This window comes from Microtus oregoni, unplaced genomic scaffold (genome assembly GCF_018167655.1).
Source record: "Microtus oregoni isolate MIOR12 unplaced genomic scaffold, Mior012 000061F_ref0000440, whole genome shotgun sequence".
NCBI classification, from domain to species: Eukaryota; Metazoa; Chordata; class Mammalia; order Rodentia; family Cricetidae; genus Microtus; species Microtus oregoni.
Genome location: NW_024543871.1, coordinates 8,646,892 through 8,667,205, shown reverse-complemented (window position 1 = coordinate 8,667,205; position 20,314 = coordinate 8,646,892). Strand labels below are relative to the sequence as shown.

General features: G+C 35.5%; 1 protein-coding gene across 1 annotated transcript in view; it reads left to right on the top strand.

Annotated features, from left to right (window-relative positions):
• Window positions 1-9,544: 9,544 nt before the first annotated feature.
• The window catches only part of Glra2 (glycine receptor alpha 2), a 192,312-nt gene continuing 181,542 nt past the window's right edge, over window positions 9,545-20,314 (top strand). Inside the window, 3 exon segments of the mRNA XM_041639966.1 lie at window positions 9,545-9,569; window positions 10,007-10,184; window positions 12,308-12,441. Coding sequence (XP_041495900.1) covers window positions 10,117-10,184; window positions 12,308-12,441 — 202 coding nt within the window. The 5' untranslated portion in view covers window positions 9,545-9,569; window positions 10,007-10,116.

The window sequence follows — 20,314 nt, the reverse complement described above, 5'->3', positions numbered from 1 at the left end:
GTATAATAACAGTATATTGACTAAATAAAGAAAAACACAGAAGAACACAATTTATGAACACTTTACAATATGAGTAACTGTATAAGATATCTGTATGTGCTAAAATAGCAAAGTAGAGAGGATAATAGGAAAGTATTTAGTGCATAAATTAATTAGAGTGAACGGTGGATTAGCACTCGGTGGTTTAAAGAGGTATTGGTACTTTTTTTTGTCTTTTAGATTTTTGTTTGTGTGTGTGAGTGTGTGTGTGCATATCCTACAGTGCATGTGTCGAGGTCAAAGGTTGACTTTGGAGAAACTGGCTTTCTCCCTGCAGCATGAGTTCCAGGAATGAAACTTAGGTAGTCAGGCTGGCATGCAAATATTTTCAGCACCTGAGCCGTCTTGTCAATCATGACTTCCTTTGTCGTATGCCATCTGTGGTTACACAAATATTTCTTTTGTTGTTCTTATATACAGGTTACCTACACTTCATATATTTTTAAAAGTATATACTATTCCATAATGTACCATTTTCAAAATGCAAGGAGAATACCAGTGAGCAACAGAGCTAACAAGAAATAGAGCACAGGAAAAAAAAAAGTCTGAGAGATAAAGCAAATTCCCGTGCAATGAATGAGTCATGAACACAAATGACTTTAATACTCACTATTATGAAGCTAGGGATGGGATGACTCCATCAGTTCATTTGATTTGTGCTTACTCAGTGTTTTCACATTTTAATCATAAAGTCACAGTCTATTGTTCTAATGTAGTGTTTGTCATAAAGCACTTCAGCATATAACCAGGAAGTTTATGCACTGGGTTACTTGCTGTATTTCCATTGCAGATTATATGTCATGATCTTTGGTATTATAGAGTTACTATGTCATATTCCTAATTAGTAAAATATTTGGGACACTGACAAGATTATTTTTGTGAACCTGTCAAAGTAATAATTAAAATGTAGACTGAAGAATACATAAAAGAATATTTGCTTGTAAAACTTTTGGTTGTCAGCAATTTAATCTCTCCATGGGATACTGTAAAAGTATACTCCCATCATATTATTTTCATCTTTGCATATGTAAGTCCTTAAACATCACAAGCAATACTTTACCTCATTGTCTTCAAAGCATATCCAGCACTTCACTTATTATAAGTGTTCATCCATATTTGTTGTCTGGCTACAAATGTATTAGTTAGTTATATGAATGCCATCACTGATCCTAACACCTCTCCAGCTACAACTAATTTTTAATATCAAAGTCTTGCTATTATTTTAGTTTGAACCTTTTACTTTGTCCAAAATCACTTTTTTTAAAAAATTTGTGGATACAAATCCAGAATAGACATTTCCTGAAGTGAAACTAGATATTAATGACATGAATGTAAACTCTGAGATCACTCCAGAAGAAAATTTTGCTAGGACATTACAAATAAGATAGTAACATGAAAGATAGTTTCAAATCAGAGAATATAAGGCATGTGATTTTGAAGCAGTCCATTTTCTTGTTATTCATTGTTTTCATCTTTACAATACAGCAAATGAGGAACTTTCCTAACATAGTAAATTGTTATTGCCTTGAATTTATCCTCTAATTTATTCTCTGTCTTCTTATTATCTATATTTCTCATTTTAGCCAATAGAATAGGAATCATTTGCCATGAAACATGGCTGGAAATAGAAATTATTTCAAGTTGGGCACATTTGTGGTCTGTGAACACTGAACACTAATAAGTTGATGAGTTCCAGTTCTAAAATGACTTCCAAGTAATTTAATCCAGAAATACTCTGGACAGTTAGTCAGTTGTCTCTTTGGAACCTACAAAAGCTATAATTTTACATTTAGGCCTCCAAGCTTTGATACTTGTGGTTCTGCATGCTGGGTATCTCTGTGCATTCCGCAAACCACAGGGGAGAGAAGCAAACAGTAATACTGAACACAAAAGAGCATGAACGCAGAGTGACATCAGTCCTTGGCATTCTTGCCCAGTGGGCGATGCTAGCCATTGGAGACCACCTTAGTGTTTCAAAACTAAAGTTTGCAGCAACCTACACAAATAAACATGCAAAGACTATACTTCCTTCCTCACCTTCCTGCTGTCATTCTTGTCTTCTCAGCAAATGAAATAATGGGGCTTCCAGAATACCTTTCATTTCCAATACAACTATGTAAGGAAATGCAGGACATAAGTGTATGTGAGTCACCATGTAAGACAAGAGTTGCCATGAACTCTGCATGGGGTATCTGAGTCTGAGAGACAGACCCACAATAATGCATTTGTGATGGTTAATTTTTTGTGTCATCTTGATTGGTAGGAAATTCCTTGGAACTGATCAAACATGATTTCTGGTGTGCTGTAAGTATATTGCTGGAGGAAATTGGTGCTATTCAGTAGAATGAGTGGGGGCCATCTCCCCTGGATACAGGGAAACAATATCTACTTGGCTGGGTATTGTCTTGCTTTGAGATATCAGAACTCCAAAGTCTCAAGTCTTAAAATCCAGCACTTAGTGAGTGGTCATCTGGGTTTTCAAACCTTTGGTCTTGACCGAAATATTAAACCATTGGCTTTTCTCATTCTATGGCTTTCTGACCTTAAAAAAGTATCTGGTATCTTAGGATCACCAGACTTTAGACGACCTGCTACCTGTTTTAAGCCTTTAGGCTCCTATCATCATCATAAGTGATCTCACCAACAAATCACCCATGTAACCATTTACATACAAAATTATCCATGGTTAAGCAATGGCACTCCCTCATAGGTATCTCATGACTTTAATCTCATGATTTAATAAATATATCAATCCATTAATACTATCTCAGATTATTTTCACTGTAAAATCTATTCTAATTTAGAGCTATATGATAAGAATATGTTAAGGCATGTGAATCTTTCCCACATTTCAAGAGGATCATTTTATTAAACTAAAGTTAGCTCTATTATTCTTTGTGAAGAAGTAACATCCATCAATTAAAGATTTTATGAAACAACTTGGTGATTTATTAGTTCAAGTTTTCCTCAACTACTCAGTGTGTATCAATTGTAAATGAATATATTCTTTTACAACTCAAACTTTCTCTCTTTTTTCAAATACAATTTTGTTATACATACAATATATCATTATTTAATTTACTTATTTTACATACCAACTACAGTTTCCCTTCTCTCCTCTCCTCCTGTTCTCTCTTCTACCTTCCTTCTACCCTTCATCCACTCTTCTTCTGTCTCTATACAGATGGGGTAAGGCCTTCCATGGGAATCAACAAAGCATGACATACCAAGTTGAGTCAGAACCAAGCTCCTTTCCTTGCATCAGGACTAAACAAGGCATTCCTCCACAGGGTATAGGTTCCAAAGAGCCAGCTCATATATCAGGGACAGGTCCTGATTGCTCATTGCTAGGGGCCCCACAGAAGATCATGCTCCACAACTGTCACCAAGATGAGAGGGCCTAGGTCTGTCCCATGCTGGCTCCCTAGTGTTGGTCCAGAATCCGTGAACTTCCACAAGCTAAGGTCAGCTGTCTCTGTGGGTTTCCCCATCATGATTATAACCCCCTCCACACCACTCATAAAATCCTTCCACCTTCTCTTCAACAGGACTCCCAAAACTTGGCCCAGTTCTTTCTTGTGGATCTCTGCATCTACTTCCATCAAGTAATGAAGGTTCTATGATGACAATTAGGGTAGTCACCAATCTGATTACAGGGGAAGGCTGGTTCAGGCACCCTCTTCACTATTACTAGTGATACCATTCTTGGACATATACCCAAAGGATGCTCAATCATACCACAAGGACGTGTGCTCAACTATGTTCATAGCAGCAATATCCATAATAGCCAGAATCTGGAAACAACCGAGATATTTCTCAACCAACAAATGGATAAAGAAAATGTGGTATATCTATACAATGGAGTATTACTCAGAGGGGGAAAAAACACTAACTTCATGAAATTTGCAGCCAAATGGTTGGAACTAGAAAAAAATCATCCTGACTGAGGTAACCCGGACCCAGAATGACAAACATGGTATGTACTCACTCATAAGTAGATAGCAGATGTAAAGCAAAGGATAATCAGGCTACAATACTCAGCCCCAGAGAAGCTAGGTAACAAGGTGGACCCTCAGGGGGACAAATGAATCTCTCTGGGAAGAGGAAATAGATGAGATATCCTAAATATACTGGGAGCCAGAGGAGTAGAGGGGAGGGGATGGGAGATGGGACATGAAGAATCAGGATGGTCAAGTTGTGGGTTGGACAAAGGGGGAGAGTAATGAAAGAGATATCTTGATGGAGGGAGCCATTATGGTGTTAGGGAGAAACTTGGTGCCAGGGAAACTCCCAGGAACTCACAAGGATGACTCCAGCCAACTTTCTCTTTTAAAATGGAGGGAACAATGTTCACTTTGAAGATAACTACATAAGAATTGGCTTAGTGTCCTGATGATGGACATTTATGTATTAGACATTTACCTGTCCTTTCATTCAAGAAATTGTCTCTGTGACTTCTAATACTGATTTTCCATGAACAATATTTGTACACAAATGTTAATAGAATGGTGATCAAACTGTAGTAACATCAGGATATTTTTATTAAAAATTATTAGAGGTTTACAGTGTGCTTCCAGTGACTTAAAGAATTGTATCAATCATACATGATGAGAAATAATTCTGTTCAATTTGTTAATAACTATAGAAAGTATATTTTTGTCACTTAATCATGAATGGTAGAAAAGTTACACTCTTCTTTGGGAAAAAAAATGTGGGTATCCATTATTGTTCTGCCCCCATAGTGTGAATAGTTTTGAAAACTTTAAAGTATTATTTACCTATTAGATATTATTAGGATGGCTATTTGTAGAGGATACTGGCATTCATCTAAAATGTTTCTTTTATATATCTATTTAAGGTATATTTAGATATAGAATGATATGGATTGGTCATTGTGTGTTTATCTTTATATCATTATATGGTGGATCAAATATTCTCACTTTTCTGACAAGAAAAGTACAGAATGAGGATTTCAAATGCTGTGACCAGTGTGATTTGGTGAGTTAGATGTGTAGGAGGACTAGACTTCAGGATGTTCATTGCTTTGCAAATAAGACCTTTTCAAAGCTCTGGAGTCTTACTGTCTTTAAATGTAGAATTGCCCAAAGAGCAAAGGCAAAACTTAAAATTGAACAACTAGTAGATACCAGGAACTGAAAATAAGAGCATTAAACACTTGCTTATCTATGATTATCTGTAAATTTCAAGAGTATTCTACATAAATATATTTGAAGTGATATTATCTACATGTTACATAATATAAAAATGAGGCTCAGAATGATTGTATGACTTTTCCACAATTCCATAACCAATGAGAACTTGTTTCAAGTAAATTAGATTATACATTATTATACATTGTTTTATATTTCACATTACAGACTTGTGATCCACTGAACATGATTCCCTCTCAAATTATAATAATCTTAAATATTTGATTTGTAATAAGTAATTTTGTAGAATTATTTATGGTTCATATATAATTATGTATATGGTTTCATTTAATTGGAATTTTTGTGTATACATTTAAAGTTGTACCTTATTTGCCACCAGTATTGTTATTATGCCTATTGTCATTAGCACTAAATGTATAGGAGTGTAATAACAGATTGAATCTGCTATCTCTGTTCATCTTAAAGCTTGTATAAGTGTATTAGTCACTGTGAAAAAATTCTTGGGAGAGTCAACTCAAAGAAGAAAAGGGATACTTCTTGATTCACTGTTTCAGAAATTTCAGCCAATGATTTTTAGTTCTATCTCTAAGCTCATGTAGAGGTAAAACATCATAGTGTAGAATATATGATACAGTAAATATTCTCACACCATGGCAGCCACAATAAGAAAAGAAGAACGGGATACAAGTTATAGCCTTCATGGACACATTCCCAATGACCTATTTCCTCCAACTAGGACCCATTTCTTACAGTTTTGATGACCTTTTGATAAGACATTCAATTATGAGTACATTACTAGGTTAATTTATTGATGAGATGATCCCCTCATGATTTAAATTCCAATTTAAGATCACATGATTCTCATGATAGAGTTTCCCAAATTCTATCTTTGAACAGCACACTGAAAACCATATTCATATCATTTTTTTAAAATTTGATTGCCTTTCCACATCAATGCCTAACACTAGGTAATCAAACTCTTATGTTCATGAAATGGTAACATGCTTATAAATCAGACTTTGGAAGTATAAAGATTCGCTACAGTAGGAAGAGCTGATAGAGTTGTGCAGGTTAGGAAGACCTTCTTAAGGAAGGAATCTTTAAATGTAGTTGAGCATTCCACGAGATTAAACCTTATAGCAAGCATAAGAAACTAAACATGGTTTGAGGGGACAGGCTGAAAAAGGGACAAGATTAGGGACAAACTAAGTTTAGCCAGATTTATGAGTGATCTTTAGACCATATTAAGCAATCTTCTTCTTCTTCTTCTTCTTCTTCTTCTTCTTCTTCTTCTTTTTTTTTTTTTTAGTTTTTCGAGACAGGGTTTCTCTGTAGCTTTAGAGCCTGTCCTGGCACTAGCTCTTGTAGACCAGGCTGGCCTCGAACTCCCAGAGATCTGCCTGCTTCTGCCTCCCGAGTGCTGGGATTAAAGGTGTGTGCCACCACCGCCCGGCTATTTTCTTGTTTTTTCCCAAAGGTTAGTGAGGAACCATATCACTAATTAGATGCTATGTGTGATCAGATTCTAATTTTGATTCTTCATTTTTGTTGCAGCATGTTGCAAGAGTGTGTTGGTTCTAATGAACCAGTAAGAGGACTAAGACAGCACCATAAGGATCTCCCAACTGAGATCAGAGAAAATAAGATACAGAAAAATGGGTAGACTTGAGAAATAGTTGGAAGACAAATCAGTGGGGCTTTGTGAAGACTTCATTTGGAAACTGATGGGAAGGGTATCACAGAGAGTTGCTTTGTCCATTGGTTGGTAACAGTGGAGTAGATGCTGTGTAAGATCAGGGAAATTTTTAAACAGTTTATTTTAGCATGAGAGAAATTTGAAGACATTTAGAGATATGAAAAAATTACCAAAGAAGCAGATGGATGACTATATTTTTTGTGTTTGTGTATAATTTACAGAGAAAGACAATGGTAGTTATAGTATCAAAATATTGGCTAATATAGTAGAGTATGAGAAGAAGTGAGCTCCTAGAATATAGTTTTTAAGAAATCAAACTTCCGTAGGCCATATGTTAGACGGTATGCCTGACAAGATGGAAAAGGAGATATCTGGGAGTTCACTGTGTCACAATGGGACAAACTTTGCAAAACAAGAGACCAATGATATTATATACTATGGAAAGGTCAGGAAAAAATAAAGGTAGGTAAATGTTCTTTGACCTCAGATGCAAATAATTCATTGGCAAACTTGATGAGAGTTCTTTCTGTGACTTGAAAGGGGTGGAATCCAAATTGAGGAAAGCTGAGAAGTAATATAAAGAGGGTAAACTTGATCTTTTCTAAATTACCGTTCAGATCTAAAATAATGTAGTGCCACAATTTTGTGCTAGGAGCTGAGTGTCTCTGTGTTACAACTCACAATATCTACCTCCTCCTGTTGCATTGCATGGCTCTGTGTTTAGAAAGAAGGAATTAAAAATGTTTAATCTGGGCATCATTACAATCTTCTATTTGTGACAAATCAATTTCTTCTACTTTTATCTCTACTTTATTTTGGAAATATTCTTAAGCATGTACACACACAAACATCATATATGATTTTTCCATATAGAATAAGCTGAAGAGATACATATCTGGGAATTGTTTTTTTTTTTTGACAGAAGTACCAGGCCTGCAGAGACACAGTCAGGTCTAGAGTTTCTTTGTGGATGAACTTGGAAGGGTCTAGATTTGAAGCTGGAGTACAGGGATGTCTCATCAAAACACACACCACACAGGTTTTTTTTTTTTTTGTTTGTTTGTTTGTTTGTTTAAAATGAGTCACTTTTTTTCTAGGATTAAGGATTATGAAACCAAATGTGGTGGAGTTGCTTTTGAATGTAAGCAGAAGGCATCGACACTGTTGCATTTTATCTCAGAAGAAGCCTAGAAAGTTTCATTGTCTGAGTGGCATAAAAATCTGGTGAAAGTTCATTTGTAGCCTTGCTACTCAGTGTGTGACTGTGGACCGACGATAATCACCCTTAGCTAATAAGAACTTGTTAGAAATACAGAATCTCAGGTCCTGAGGCAAGCCTGCAGTGTTAGAATCCACACTTCAGTGGGATCTTCCTGTGTTTTACGTTAAAAAGAAAAAAATAACTTGGATATTTTAAAATTAGAACCTACCTTCCAAAAAAGCATAGGAATCTTGTTACTTTACTCTTATATTTAAGTCAGTCCAAGGAGAAACTTGCCATTTATGAAATAAATGTAATGACTGCAGTGTATTCTCAAATCAAACCCCGTGGTGGAGTGCCAAAGTGCTTCAGCTACTGTATTTCATGGATAAAAAGCAAGTTCCTCACCCAGTTCATGGTAGGACACACATTTCCAAGTGCCACCAGTTACTATTGTTTAACATCTCCCCTTCCTTTATTTATCAATAGCCTCAGTAAATTCGGTTGGAGATAGCAGGTTACCTGATATGCTTTTGTACCGGACTTAGAAACTTTCATTATTTTCAGTCTCTTTAGCCAATGTGGGAGAAGAAGAGCAACATTTCATTAGTCGACCCTTCTTGATGATTAATACCTGTAATGGGGAGAAGAAACTGAACGCCAAGTCTCACTTTTCTTTGCATCATTTCTATCATGAAGCATTGTTCAAACCTTAACCAGGGCAGGAAAAGATTGCTACTGCCCCCTGCTGGCTCATTCTCTCCCCTTTTGTATTTTATCTGTGTCTTAAGGATTTAGAGTCATTGAACTGTAGAACGAACTTTCCCAAGTAGGGAGATAGATCTTTTGGGAAAAAGAGACTAAAGTCAAAACAAAGCCCAGAAAGGCATAACGTTATTCTAAATTCAATTGTTGATCCCCGTGCACTCTCTCTCTCTCTCTCTCTCTCTCTCTCTCTCTCTCTCTCTCTCTCTCTCTCTCTTCTTTTTTCCTTAAACGAAAGCTTCTCTTTGCCGAGGAAATGCACCCTCCGTGTCAGCACAGGACTTCTCTTTTCTGCTGGCTTCCACTGACCAGATGTTGACTTCCTGCACCCAATTATAATTTCAGTACTCCAAATCTTGTTCTCTGCGTTCCTAGTTACTTTTCCGACGCCTAAGCCTCATTCAGGTCCCTTCTGATTCAAACTCCTATCCCGCCTACCTAGAGGCAGACTAGCATTTCTAGGAGCTCAAACCCTTGCCCCTCTCACCTTTTCCCTCTACTCGGACCCTGGTCGTCTTCGCACCCCTTTCAGTAGCCCCCTCAACAAAGGATCAGTCACTCTCTGCATTTCAACAGCAGGCGCATCTCCTCTTGAATGCCTCTCTCCGACCCCCGCCCCAAGCTACTGAAAAAGGAAACATGCGCACTTGCACTTCAGAGCTAGGAGCTGTCCGAGTGCTGAAATTTATAGGCTGGGGTAAGATCACGTCTCCGTCTCTTTCTGTAGCCCTCATTCCAGCACAGGCTCTTAGTAATTTTTCCCTCTTTCCCCCAAACACTCCAACACAGAGAGTCCTTTCTTCTCCCTCATTTACAACTTCTTTTCAAAAGAGAACATTTCTTATAGAAAGGGGCTTTGCTGAATAGAAAAGATATAAAACAAAAGCTACAGCAGCCCGACTTCCAGCATGGCATTGTCACCAGCCCCCTTTGCGTGGTGATGCGATTAAGGTAGCAGCATTTTTATTATTCAGGAAAATCAGCTAGGGGATTCATCAGTTCTGAGGCTTTGTCTCTCCTGAGCTAACTGATGGTCCCGAACCTCGGTTTGACCTGACCATGTTGCCCAGGGCTGGCACTTTTTGTTTTTTCTCAGCAAACTGTACAACCCCAAATCTCTTTTTGATTTTCAAGGAAACTAGATTCCTGCCAGATTTTCATCTGGACAATAAATAGACACTTTGTCCCAGTCTTCTCTCTGGAATCATTTCGGGATATTTTCCACAAGCATCACAGAAGCAGGAATGAACCGGCAGCTAGTGAACATTTTGACAGCCTTGTTTGCATTTCTCTTAGGGGCACACCACTTCAGGTAGGTGAAATGATTTTGCATGCTGATATTTTGCACATGAAAACTGTTTGAAAGAGAAAGTATGCAGTGTTCTGTTTGTTTGGTCCATGCATCACACTATTTTAATGTTGTAGAGGAGAGTTTGGTGTCTTTTGTTCATTTAAAAAAGCTTAATTATGGTGGGAGGGAGGCAAATATTCACAAAAGCAAGTTTTATGTTGCATAGCTGCACTTTGTGCATTTCAACTCACATTTTAGAGTAAGTGTGATATTAAGATTAGACTAGTGAGTTGTGTGCTCTTTACATTTCTATATATGGTTGATGTCTTTTGCTTTCAAATTCTTCTGGAAGTCATTTAAAGGGATTTTTGAGTGCAATGTTCTTTTTTCGTATGGTGGAAGTGATTGGATTGATTTCCCAAGAGTATGCTCATTTTATGTAAAATAAATAAGAATCCTGAATCTCAGCCAACTTGGGACTTCTGTTATATTTCACCAACTAGGAGCATACTATGAAATCTATGATTGAGAAAATTTTTCAAGTAGTAAAGATCTTTATACAAGTCCATCCTTCTGTTCAGTCTATTTGAAAATTGATTGCATACCAAAATTTAATTAAAATGACATCTTTGTATTTATGCCTGTATGAGAAATGGGGTGTGCATAATTAAAAGAAGTAGAGAAGTCATTATTTGCATGCTTGCATTTTCAAATAATTTGCTAATTGTGAAATCAATTGATACTTTGAAATATCAATTTTATTGCCACTGAATGAAATAGCCAGTTAATGGCATAGAGTAAGACAGCTTAGTCATAAGAAAAAATTATTAAAACAAAAATGTAAAAAATGTTTTACAAGATTTTATGGTATTTTTTCCACAGAACCAAGTGAAATTGAGCACATAGAAATAATGCTATGAGTACTGGGAAACCCCACTATGTTCCTTTCAGATTTACACCTCTTACTGTCATTAAGAAAGAGTGTAGGCTGTGTTTTTATTAAAGTCATCACCATCATCATCACCATCATTACCATCATCATCATTGGCCTCACTCCAACCACCATCATAATAAAATAATACTTGATTAATCAGATGAATCTGCAGATGAGAATGTGAGTATTTCTGGATGACTGTACCAATTTTTAACTCCTACCAAATATTCATATCATCTTCGCACTTATAATTAATGCCTCTGATTTGCTGGCATGAAATGTGGTGTTATCTTAATGGCAGGATTAATAAATTATTTAAAACACATTCAGACACACATGTATATGTATACAATATGTGCACACGTTAGTGACATTCAATCAACTACTGATGTATTGTGAGAGAATTCAATTTACTACAATCCAAATATGCCATTTTATATGCTTTTTATGACTTCTAATATGGATATGAATATCTGAGAAATTTTCAATCACCCTTTACTGGTTTTGATAATGTAAGAGGTAGACTGGTGTAAAAATGATCTCCCATTAATGCTTTATTGGAGGCTCAACAATTTATATATATTCATATATGGTGAGAACTGATAAAATAATGAAACTAGCATACTCATTATTGATCTATTTTAAAATGGTGGTGAAATTCCAAGTGGAGGTTGTTTTTTTTAGACAACACATTGGAAAAGACATTAGCCTGTTAGCTGCAATTGAATGGTAGCAAGTGAAAAAATATGCATGCAATAATTAATTTTATTATTCAGTCCATCTTATTATTATATGTTTCTCATATGGGATATAAAATACATTTAAAGATGAAATGCAACAATGTTTATAATCATAGGAAATTATTTTACCTTATCACATGAATTTCACAGCCTGCCTTTACTTTTCTGATAATTTCTAAAACAAAAAAAACCCTTTGTATAGCCATAAAATATGGAACCTGAGTCTATATACATTATCTCACCTTCAGCAAAACAGAATTTAAGTTCAGAAACATGGGTGACATTACTCAGGATTTATACTTTTCATCAGCTGAAGTTAACTTCAGAGAATGTACAGTTCAGAAGTTGATCAAAGATTTCAGATCTTTCTTCTTGTTAGTATATCAAACATTTTTGTGAAAATATGGTTTCAAATGTTCTGAATTAGTTTTCAGAGGTTAAAGGTGTAATTCTTGCTAAAATGTGTTTAGGGAAGGTGTCTGCAAAGACCATGACTCCAGGTCTGGAAAACATCCCTCACAGACCCTCTCTCCTTCAGATTTCTTGGATAAATTAATGGGAAGGACATCAGGATATGATGCAAGAATCAGGCCAAATTTTAAAGGTAGGTTTCAGTGAAAACTGAATGCTACAGCTTTGTGAAATTTTTCAAGTCTCACAATACTTTGCACCGAGGAACATTTTCAGGCCTTTTTTAAAAGAGAATTGCCAAGTATGTCATTTGTTTTACTTTGGCATTTTTTAAAATTATCTCTTGATTTAAGGATCTTAAATTATACTTAGCACTTGGCATGTTCAAAAACTTTCCTTGCTTTTATTCTATTCTACAAGTAACGCTAGTGGTAGAGATTATTGTCACAATTTCTATTTGGTTTAAGTTGGACTGTGGCTGAAAGCACGTTCAAGAACAAATGATAGAGTTTGCCTGCATGAACGTCTATGAGGAAACACACCAAGTTAAAAGGTTACACAAAAACACACAGTTGTTTTAAATATCTATATTAAAGTTTACATTTCAATATAATACATGATATTTTGCATACTATCAGGCCTCTAACTTTTAGAGTATGTAAGAAGAGGCTTTCATTTAATTATCATATATTTTCAATTCTAAGTTACTTAAATATCCCAATTGCTGATTTGAAATTAATTATCTGAAATTAACAAAAAATATAGGAATCTAATGTATATCTGTCAGAGATGATAGATACTATATTTGTTCAATTGAGAGAGAACAGAAGATTAATTTTGCTCTTGTTTGTTTAACATTACAAATATAGTTAATAGTCTGTAGAACTGATAGATTTATCTATTTTCATTTTACTCTGAATCAGGAAAAAAAGCTATATTAAGGAAAAAATTGTTGTTAGAACTGAATTATTCTAGTGCTTTCATTTTTAATACATATCTTAAATGTGAAATGTCCTTTCTAAAGTATTGAGTGTAACATAATGCACTGTGAATTGTTTATGATATTTTATAAAGGGGGAGACTTTTAATCTAACTATTATGTAGTAATTCATGCATCAGTTTGGTTTTGATCATCAATAATTTAATTACATTACTTTCCTTGAGTTTTGTTTTGTTTTTTTAAATAATTATTTATTATGTATACAATATTCTGTATGTGTGTATGCCTGCACACCAGAAGAGGACACCAAATCTCATTACAGGTGGTTGTGAGCCACCATGTGGTTGCCGGGAAATGAACTCAGGACCTTTGGAAGAGTAGGCAATGCTCTTAACCACTGAGCCATCTCTCCTATCATTTGCAAGCATGTGCATGAAACCTAAGTTCCAAATTTACTTCTTCCTTAAATGTAGTGCCTCTGAATATACCCAGGTTTGAGCATATTCTGTAAATTGTATATCATAATTCTGGCAAAACAAATATCTTTTTAATTGAAAATGTTGATAAAAAGACAGCTAAGTTTAGTCTTTCTAAAGAAAACTTTTTAAGTTCATTAAATTATCTACAATTTGCAGGCCACTCTTCGGGAACTCAATATTTAAAACAAAGGTATATGAGTAACAAGCCAAGAGTCAATTTTCAATAGGATTTGTCACTCACATATTTAGAGTCTAAATTTATATGGGAAGTCCTTCTGTATATGTGTTACTTTTATTGGTTAGTGAATAAAGAAACTGATTTGAGCCTTTAGCAGGGCAGAATAGAGCTAGGTGGGGAAAAATAAACTAAATGCTGAGAGAAAGAAGGTGGAGTCAAAGAGATGCCATGTAGCCACTGCCAGATGAGCTGAAACCTTGCCAGTAAGCCACAGCCACATGGTGGAACATAGATTAATTAAAAGGGGTTAAATTAAGATGTAAGAACTAGCCAATAAGAAGCTAGAGCTAATGGGCCAAGACAGTGATTTAATGAATACAGTTTCTGTGTGGTTATTTCAAGTCTGGGCAGCCAGAAACAAACAAGTGGGCTTCTTACTACACTAAACCATATGCAGAATACTGAGCACTGGGAGATACTTTGGAAAACTGAGAGATGAAATGTGTATATGCAAAAAATTTCAATGGGAAAAGAAGATGCTACATGAATAATTATAGTATTTGAAATAAAGTAAGCACCATTGGGTAGTATGGATAAAATACCAGAGGGTCACTTAAAGTGGAGAGATAATTTCCTACTTAAAGTGGAGAGATAATTTCCTACTAAACTGTTCATAAAAGCCTCATTTCATCCAGAAAAGGAAATTTGTTATCTTTGCCTGATAACAGTAATTTCTTATCACTGTCAAATAGTAGTAAAGCAAGCATTCATGTGACCACTTACTATTTTAATATGCACATAGAATAAACTATTATTTTCATGAGTTTTTTTCCTCTTCTGTTTCTGCTGTGGATGTCACTTTTTATAAATGACATTTATGATTCTAAAAGATAAATGAATGAGGAGGTTGAGATTTTCTGTATAAAACCACCCCTTTGTGATTTGGCAAATATGTAAAGGAAAAATATAGTATTTGAAAAGAATTTATACAAAATAAATGATGAGAATATCACTTTTGAATCTAAAGCAAATGAATGTCACTTACCTTTTTATTCTCCCTTTAATTCTCCATGACAGTAAACACTATTATTCCTTCACAACCTTATTTACAAAGACCATTTATATCAGACACGGCCAAATACTTGGCATCTCCCAAGGTGCTCTAGAGAGCTCGGTCTTTCAATGTGAATGATTCGCTAATATTTCAAAATAAAACAACTTCCTATCCTTGGCACTCTAATGGAACAGCATATGTCTAATAAGATGAGTATGCATACTTATGGATTGTTAATCTACCTTAAACAGCACTTATGAGGGCAGAATGGTATCTTGTTTCACATAGGCATACATGGCCTTTTGACAATGTAAGGCAAAGAACTCTTCCTTTTTAGTCGAACAAGGAAATAAGGAATGAAAGAAGGAAATGCAGATTAAATTGTGCAAATTAATGCTTCTAATCAACTTAGTAGATCTTGAGTGTAGAACTTAGGATATCAGTAGACACAGTGACAAATAAAAAAAAATCTTAGCTTAGCAGATAAAAAGAAATTAAAATCAAGATATAGTGGGGAACTTGGAGTATCAAGAACCTAAGAAGAAAATCACAGTACTTATATTTGCTTGGTAATGTATGAGTGAAAAATTTTATATAATATGTAGAAATGGGGATCAATTAAGACAAAAATGCATCTAGAATAGTGAGTCTCCCTGTAAAGAAAATTGATTATGATAACAATAAACATTATGATGAAGATGACATTGACAACAATAGTGATTAGGAAGTAGAAAGACAATTTTTTTTACCACAAAAGAACAAATGCCAAAGTCAAATATGGGCTACTACGGCATGGAGAATGGCTACTCTATGAGGCTTAGGAAATCTTAGGAGATTTCTCTGCCTTACTTGCTGCTCTGCATTGGAAAGAGGAAAACCAAATGCAAATGTATAATTTTTCCCTACTGGTAAGTTTTTTTCACCAGTGTACTTTCAAGTCAGTAAAATATTGCATGTCCATTCCATGTCCCTGATGGACTCTGAAAGATGTCATAATTCACAGACATATACAAAAGAAGATAGATGTAAGCTAGGAAATGAAACCAGAAATGATTCAGTCTTGGGTTCTGTAATTGAGAGACATTCTTAGAAACTACAGGAAAAAATAACTTTTCTGATGTGCTGAGGCACAAGTGTATAAACAAAACCATGAGTCAGAGTGCCAATTGAATTATATCTGTAAGATCCATAGAAATGCGAATCAGATCCTGTCAAAACTAAAATTTTCAAATTTCCCTGTATTGATGAAAACACAAGTATGCCCATTCACAATTACCTTGTCCTAAGACCATGACAAATGTTGATTCTATACCAATAGAGATTCTTCTTTCCTCCACTTGGGTAATCTGCCTCATTTTAGTTGATTTATCATGGTGTTGTTCCATCACCCTATTACATTTGCCTTTGTCACTCTTATTGTACCTTGAAAATGTCACGTTAAACATTAAGCTTTTAATGAAACACTCAAACATGGATAAAATGCATTAGTTCAGTTTCACTGTTTTTGAAGTCATTTAATACAATTTTCTTTGAAATTAAATTAACTTCAAGTTAAATGCTGAATCTTAAGCCAGTGGGAACAAACACATTTCTCTGTAATATTAGGGGGGAATGTTCATTCCTCATCCTTGTGCTTGCCTTGCAAACTGATATTTCTCATATCTAGAGATCTATGTTTAAAAGTGTGATGTGTGACATTAACACCTACATTTGCATTCAACATAGCATTCTGCAATTTCCAATGAGTTAGTAGCTATAGAAATGCTTCATATATAGTTAGAGCTAGACTGATCCTCTTCCGTGAAGCCAAAGGTTTTCAAGCTTTGTCCTTTGGAGACTCTGTAACTCAATGCAATTGAAGTTCAAATATGAATTTCAATCCTATCCACCTGGGACAGTTGGAAATGATCTCTCTCTCAGTTAGGGGTAAGGTAGCCAAGCGTGACTATGTCTTTGATCCCATGGACATTGGACATTACTGTGAATTCTAAAAAAGAGGGACATGATGCTTCTAAGTATAACGCATGAGTCTGCAGAAAGTAGCAAAAGCCCTCAGGCACCCTAAGAAGTACTAAAATCTTGGTTATTCTGAGATCTGTGTTTAGTAGGAACGACATAAAACATTGACTCAGTTACCTTGGTGCAATTATTTTCTTCACAGAATATTCCTATTCTGCTTTAATTTGAGATTTCCCAGAATTAAGCAACAGGCTTGTGGAAAATCCATTGTAACTCTTTTAGATGGTAAATAAAAGGCCCAATGGAATAATGTCAATATTGAAATATATTAGATTATGTAGTAAGAGGCAATTGGGACGCATCTTGCTGCCCAGCTAGCTTAACCCCTGAAATAACCACACAGAAATTGTATTAATTAAAACACTGCCTGGCCCATTATCTCTAGCCTGTTATTGGCTAACTCTCACATATTAGTTTAACCCATCTCCATTTATGTGTACCGCCACTTGACTGTGGCTTACTGGCATGAGTCTAACCAGAGTCCATCTCGGGCAGGAGAACCATGGCATCTGCCTGTCTCTGCTTTCTTCTTCCCAGATTTGACCAATTGTCACTTTAGGTTCTGTAACATGAATAATACTCAAATATCCTATCTAGAATTCTATGACTAATGTCCTTCTTAAATTAGCTTTCTACTATCATGCCTCATATTACAGTACTGTTGATTTTGTTTTTGTATTAATTTTTCATCACATATGAAAACACATGATAGAACTAAGAGTAAGCCTTATCAGTTACTTTCTCTAAAAATTATTTGAGAATATTGTTTCTAATCTGGAATTAGGAAGGAAAATGTAGATCCTGGATTTTGGAGTTTCTTGTAATTCAATTTTCTTTGATGTTTTAATACATGTATAAAAGTCATTCTAATTACTCTCATCTCCCACCCTGTCAACCACTCACTCCCACCTACAATTCATTTTCCACATTTATGACATTTTTTCGTTTTGTTTTGCTACCCACTGAATAAGTTTATAAGATCAAGAAAATTGGCCAATGGTGGTGCATTCCTTTAATTCCAGCACTTGAGAGGCAAGGGCAAGTGGATCTCTGAAGTAGGAGGCTACTAGTTTGTTCTCTGCTGCTCAGCCCTGAAATAATCACTCAGAAACCGTATTATTTGCAATACTGTTTGGCCAATAGCTTCGATGTATTTCTGAATAAGTCTTATATCTTAATTTAACCCATCTCTATTAATCTGTGTATCACCATGAAGTCGTGGCCTACCAGCAAAACTTCAGCATGTCTGTCCCTGGCAGCAACTCCATGGCTTCTTCTCGACTCCGCCTTCTTTCTCCCAGAATTCAGTTTAGTTTTCCCTGCCTAGCTCTGTTCTTCCATGCTCAGCTATAGGTTCAAAGCAGTTTCTTTTTTAACCAATGGTATTCACAGCATACTGAGGGGGAATCCCCACATCAGATCTCTGTGAGTTCAAGGCCAGCCTGCTCTACACAGCAAGGTCCAGGACAGCCTTGGTTACATAGAGAAACCTTGACTCAAAGAACCAAAAAAAAAAAGGATAATTGGAGGCAAACATTTGGGTAACCAAAGGAAATATGTATGTAGCTGTTTTGTTCAAGAATGATGTTAATGAAGATTTGGACATATAGAGTCCACTGATTGTGTCAAAATTTACTAATTTTTTGTGTGATGTATGGATATTAAAGCATATATACACCAGCTTCTAACACTTTCCTTAGGCCCACAGATAGTTGTCAGGGATTTTAGTTGCCATCAAAAAAGAAGGTGCCCAGAATATTGTAATGATTTCTGACAAAGCACATGCCAAAAGTTTTAGCAGTATACAAGTTAGCATTGTAGACAGGGTGGTGGACTTGGTTCTCAAATATTAGCATTTATATTGTGGTTTAGTCGCTTTTGAGAAAAGGTCTCTTCATAATTATTAATATATTGTATATTCTTATATCTTTAATTGTCTCATTTGGGTTATTTTGAGAGTCAAATGAGTCAAATAGGGTCATGATTTTAACTGTCTGCAAATACGTAGTTCTGATTACTGCCATAAGACCTGCATGAGATTGATCCTTTCAACTTTCCATCATGGAGTCAGTAAGAGCCTCAGAAGCTATGGTAGAAGGAAATAACAGACTTCTAAAAGTTACGCTTTGATCTCCACAGATGCATTGTGCCACACACATGCTCAGAAACTTGAACCATATTGATTGACATGAGTGGGTGGATGTGCACACATACACACACACACACACACACACACACACACACACCAATAATGAAAAAATTTCAGTCATGGAGGGAGGAGGGGTTTTTGAGGCCATGGGGCCTCACCTCTGCCTGAGGATCTACTGGTAGTTAATAGTTGGTGGAATAGGAAGAAACATTTTCTTCAGTGGTATAGCCACTGTTAATATGCTTATGCTCCTATGACTGACCTCTCACCCATGCAATATCAATGAAACTGATTAGCCAGCAATAACAACAAATAGACATGAAATTAGAAGGCAGACTGGTTATAAAAAGAAAGGCATCATCAGGCATGACAGTGTAAAAAGTCGTGCACATTATCAAGATACAATATTTATATGCATGGAAATGTCCTGATAAGATTTGTTATTTTGTATACCTAATATATTATAATAAAATACTAATAAATCACAAGTTGAATTTATATAAAAAGGACTATTATCTACAATGTGAGTTATTAGTACAATTCTTGTATTCTTTAACCCAACACTTTCTGTGACTGTCAGAACTTGTCCTTCATGACTATATCCTCATGGATGTTGGAGGTTTTTTTTTAAATAAAAAAACCAGTTAGAATCATTTCAGCACATTAGATTCTACTGATAGTGATTGCAAAGTAGATTCCATGTATCACACCTAGTTTTCCTTTCATTAGTTCAGTGGGAACAGTTTTAATGTGAAAGGGTTATTTGAAATGCCCAACTATGAAGCCAAGAGGGAGCCATTTTATGAAGGCATTATCTTTATCCTTTCAAATACCATCCATAATTATTATGTTGGATTTGTGTAAAAAAATAAACCAAATAAAACTGCAGTTTTTGAAAAGGAGACCCCGCATTTAACTGAAGCTACTATGGCTTTTGTTCTGATGTATCCTCTTGCCCAGTTACTGTCGTTGCAAGGTTCATTACACAAGCATGTGTAATTGATTTCCAATTTTGCAATAAGTGTTTTAAAGTGGGTGTTTGATCTCTATAGCATAGGAGTTTAAGAGCAGAAGAAATAGACCCATCACGTAGTCTTTGAAAAAGCGTTGTATAAATCCTTAGACGATGATAAGTAATCCATATTTTTAATTAATTAATTAATTTATTTATTTATTAAAGATTTCTGCCTCCTTCCCGCCACCGTCTCCCATTTCCCACCCCCTCCTCCAATCAAGTCCCCCTCCCT